The following is a 4,227-nucleotide window of genomic DNA, read 5'->3' as shown; positions in this document are numbered from 1 at the left end:
TCTAATGTTCCAGGGGATCTGCCCTGGAGTTGGTCATCTCTATAGGCACCAGGTACACAAGTGATGCACACACATAAATGCAGGCAAAACGCTCAGATACACATAAACAAAACCAACCCACCAAAAAGTGTATGCCTGCATGTGTAATGCTTGCCTAGCAAGCCCCAGTTCAATCCCCAGCATCTCAAGGACAGCCTGGAGTCATGAGACCCTGTCAAAAACCAGATATCCCACAAACCCAAAGTCCTGTCTCCCAGATAATTAGTACATCTGAGACCTTCCTTGTCCAAGGAACCCAAGAGATTCAGAGACACTCCTGCCTTGAGTGTGTACTGCTCCTGCTGCTGGTGGTCCGTCCTTTGCTTGGTCTCTGTCACCTCCTGTGCTCAGGACACTGTATACACAGTGCTGACCTCTTTCCTACAGTCGCACATTTCCCTGTGTTTACTGAGAGCTGATGGTGGGCATGTGATGGCCTGTTCCCAGCGCGGTGGCCTGTTCCCAGCGTGGCCACACCACAGTGCCGGTGTCCTATGCCTTCACCGCAGGCTTGAGTGTAGCAGGTAAATCTCTGCAACAAATGTGTGGCCAAGGCAGACACCGAGTTACTTTAAACAGTGAGCAAAGAGCTGATGAGTCTCACAAACCCAAGATGTCAGCAGGCTTTTTACCTTTGCCATACAGTGTGTGTGTGTGTGTGTGTGTGTGTGTGAAAGTGTGTGTCTGTATGTGAGTCTGTGTGTATGTGTGTGACTGTGTATGGTGTCTGTGTGTGACTCTGTGTGTGTGACTGTGTGTAACTGTGTGAGTGTGTGTGACTGTGTATGTGTGTGTGAGTGTGTGTGTGACTGTGTGTGTGTGTGTGTATGGTGTCTGTGTGTGACTCTGTGTGTGTATGTGTCTGTGTGTGACTGTGTGTCTGTGTATGTGTGTGACTCTGTGTGTGTGTCTGTGAGTGTGTATGTGTGTGACTGTGTGTGTGTGACTGTGTGTGTGTGTGTGTGTATGTTTGTGGCTGTGTGTGTGTATCTGTGTGAGTGTGTATGACTGTGTGTGTGACTGTGTGTGTAGGAGAGCAGGCAGCACCAGTGTCCCACAACTCCAGGCTCAAAGTTTGAACCCAGTGATAAGCTCATGATGCCTGCCTCTCCACACTAATAGAATTTTCCCCAACCTTTTAAATCAGATTCCGTTATAGCCAATCCCAACGGAGCTCCGGGGATGTAACTGGAACCCGGGATTGGAAAGGTCACAAGAGGACAGGGAGTTCCAGGCCAGCTTGGGTTACATGTTTCAAGACGCTGTCTCTCTCTCTTAGAGGGAAGTCTACACATACAGCAGGACTTAGGGGTTCTGGTCTTTATTGACAGGTGATGGAGGCAGAGGGGGCAGGACAGACCATCATTCCCTCTCTCCCTGGTCCCCGGACTGGTGGTGGTTGCGTTGATGAAGCAACAAGAGGCGTCTCTGGCCAAAGGCCTGGCCGCAGGTCGAGCATGGATGGTGGCCAGTGGTGTGGCTGCTGGGCACAGCGGGGGGTTCGTGACACAGGCGATGGGCCGCCAGTTTGGAGGGGAACGAGAATGCTTTGGGGCAGTGCGGGCAAGGGTAGGGGCGGGCGTCCGTGGCGTGGTGCGTGTGGCGGTGGGCCGCTAGCTTGGAGGGGTAGCAGAAGGACTTGGGGCAATCGGGGCACGGGTAGGGACGGGAGGGCGCGTGTGTCCAAAGATGCGCCGTCAGCTTGGAGCGGTGGCCGAAGGCCTTGGGGCAGTGTGGGCAGGAGTGCGGGCGAGCTCCGCTGTGCGTTAGGCGGTGCGCCGCCAGTTTGGACGGGTAGGAGAAGGCCTTGGGGCAGTCGGGACACGGGTGAGGGCGGGTGCCGCCGTGCGCTAGCCGGTGCGTGGCCAGCTTGGATGGGTACGAGAATGCCTTGGGGCAGTCCGGGCAGCGGTGTGGGCGCTGGGGCTGGGGCCGCCGGCGGGGCAGGCAGGGCACGCTCCCAGATGCAGCGGGCTGGCTGGGTTTCGGCAGGTCCTGGTGGGGGTCTGGGGGACAGGAGAGCTGATGAGCTTCTGGTAACAGGTATGCCCTGGGCCCAGGCCAGGCTTTGCCTCCCCTCCCGACTCTGAAACAGGGTCCCACTATGCAACCCTGGCTGTCCTGGAACTCGCTCTGTAGCCCAAACAGGCCCTAAACTCAGAGATCCTCTTGCCTCTGCCTCCTGAGTGCTGGGATTAGAGGCTTGCGCTCCCACCATGGGCTGTACCAGAGGGGCATCTCAAAGTGTCTGAGCAGACAAGTGTCACACTGGTGTCCCATTAAGGATCATGTCTACTTGCCCCTTTACCCCACATTCTATCCTGAGCGCCTCAAATAGTTGTCAACCCCGGTCCTGCAACCTAGTGAAGTGCTCATTTATAGCACTGCCCCATAATCCCACATTATCCCCTATGCACCTCCTGTAATTTCCTGAGCCCCAGCAAATGGGAGGTCCAGCCAGACTGGAGGGGGGATCCCCTACAACCTGCTGCGCGCGGGGGGGGGGGGGAGACCGGGGCCGGGTGGCTAAACCCGAACGGTCCTAACACTGGTTCTTCTCAGCTGTCAATCCTGGGGAATGATCCCTTTGGACGTCAGGCGGCTCTCACCTTTGGTCACCGGGTCCTGGCATGTGGGACTAGGTTCCGAGACCCTGGCCTCGGACTTCACGCTTCCATCCAGCATCTTGCTGGCAGAGGAACCCTGGGGCAGCAGGGCAGAGGGCGGGGGTGACGCCGGTGATGACCAAGTTCATGGAGACGGGGTGGGGGCCTAAAGTCAGAAGGTCATTGTGTTAGGACCAGGGCAGCGGGGCTGGGAGGTGGAGCCTAAATAAGCTCACACTGGGAGGGGATATGCAAATCAAACCAGGAGATCATCTCTTTGCTGGGTGGGGATGTGGGGCTATTTCGGCTTGGACTAAACTTGGGAGGGGCGGGGCTATCCAAAAAGGACCACAGTCAGTGGCCGTGCCACCCAAACCCAGGGGCGAGTCTTTGAGCTCAGTGGGCGTGACCTTGGTCACACCGTCCCAGAGGTCACTGTCGCTCTGAGTGCAGTAAGAGGGATTTCAAATGGAAAAGGGTTTTTTTTTTTTTTTTTTTTTTTACCCTGCCTTCAGTCTTAGTCCATGGATGATGTTGTGTCCAACCTGTCCTTCTGATCGCTAAATCGCATCCCTGGTGTAGACCTGGGAACCTCGTAGGATAGGGAGGCCTGAAGAAAAAGACAACGGACTTTTCACTGGGGATGTCCCAAACACTTGGCATCTCATGCACTCCTAAGAACCAGGGCACCGGGACCCAAGTCTACTAATCCGCGGAGAAATGCTCGGGTTCAGCCCCCAATCTCTCTCCACGGGACCGGGACCTTGCCCTGCCCTCCTCGCCTGCAGGGCGGCCTCTCCCCGGGGGTGGGGCCCCGGAACCCTCCCTTCTCGGCTAAGCCTCGTGTGCTACCTTGAAACCCTGGGATCTGCACGGCCCTGTGAGCGCCGGGAGACGCCGCCCAAGGGAAGGAAAGAGGGAAGGAAGAAGCCGGATAAGCCAAGGCGTGGGGCCCAACCTCACTTCATCTCCTCCTCCCATCCGGGGCTGGAGGGGGCGTCGGCACGCATGCGCATTCACAGCTAGCAAGAGGCTGCGCGGGCGGGAGGGTGGTTGGCGGGGTGATGCCGTGGAGGGAAGGAGTGGACTCAACACCCAGCTGGCAAATTAGTGAGCAAGCGCGAAGCCGTCAGCCGAAAGACCCAAGGAAAGTGTACAGCTGGCATCGGGTGGTGCTCACGGTGGCTGAATGCATGCACATCCCTCTTTTTTTTGGGGGGGGGGTGACGGGTATTAAGCAGCCCAGGTTAGGCTCGAACTCCCTGCATAACCGAGGATGATCTTGAATTGGTGATCTTCAAGCCTTCACCTCCCAAGTGCTGAGACAGACATGCACAGCCACGCCCTGCTCCTTTTTGTTAACGTCCCTGTTATTTTCTCTCAAAAGTTTATTATACCTATTTACTACCTGTCCTATATGGATGCGTTTGAGTGTGGAGGTCCGCGGACAACTGTGGGAATCAGTTCTCACGTCCCACCATGTGGATGCCGAGGACTGAACTCAGGTCTTCAGGCTTGGCTGCAGCTGCCTTTTACCATTGAGACATCTCTCTGGCCTTGTGTTGAGAATTCCATAGTTAGT

At 56.2% G+C, this 4,227-nt stretch overlaps 1 protein-coding gene across 2 annotated transcripts; it reads right to left on the bottom strand.

Annotated features, from left to right (window-relative positions):
- Positions 1-1,359: 1,359 nt before the first annotated feature.
- Positions 1,360-3,571, bottom strand: Znf575 (zinc finger protein 575). Of its 2 annotated transcripts, none has more exons than XM_051207472.1 (4): positions 3,498-3,571; positions 3,150-3,255; positions 2,649-2,811; positions 1,360-2,045 (listed from the first exon to the last, which is right to left on the bottom strand). In XM_051207472.1, the coding sequence occupies exons 3-4, from the start codon at positions 2,722-2,724 to the stop codon at positions 1,402-1,404; spliced, it is 720 nt and encodes a 239-aa protein (XP_051063429.1). In that variant the 5' UTR covers positions 2,725-2,811; positions 3,150-3,255; positions 3,498-3,571; the 3' UTR covers positions 1,360-1,401. The 2 variants fall into 2 exon arrangements, with proteins under 2 accessions (XP_051063429.1, XP_051063430.1); XM_051207473.1 differs by having other exon boundaries at positions 3,155-3,255.
- Between the last annotated feature and the right edge of the window lie 656 nt (positions 3,572-4,227).

This window comes from Phodopus roborovskii, unplaced genomic scaffold (genome assembly GCF_943737965.1).
Source record: "Phodopus roborovskii unplaced genomic scaffold, PHOROB, whole genome shotgun sequence".
In the NCBI taxonomy this organism is placed as follows: Eukaryota; Metazoa; Chordata; class Mammalia; order Rodentia; family Cricetidae; genus Phodopus; species Phodopus roborovskii.
The sequence above is the reverse complement of the archived record's forward strand: the minus strand, read 5'-3'. Positions and strand labels throughout refer to the sequence as shown.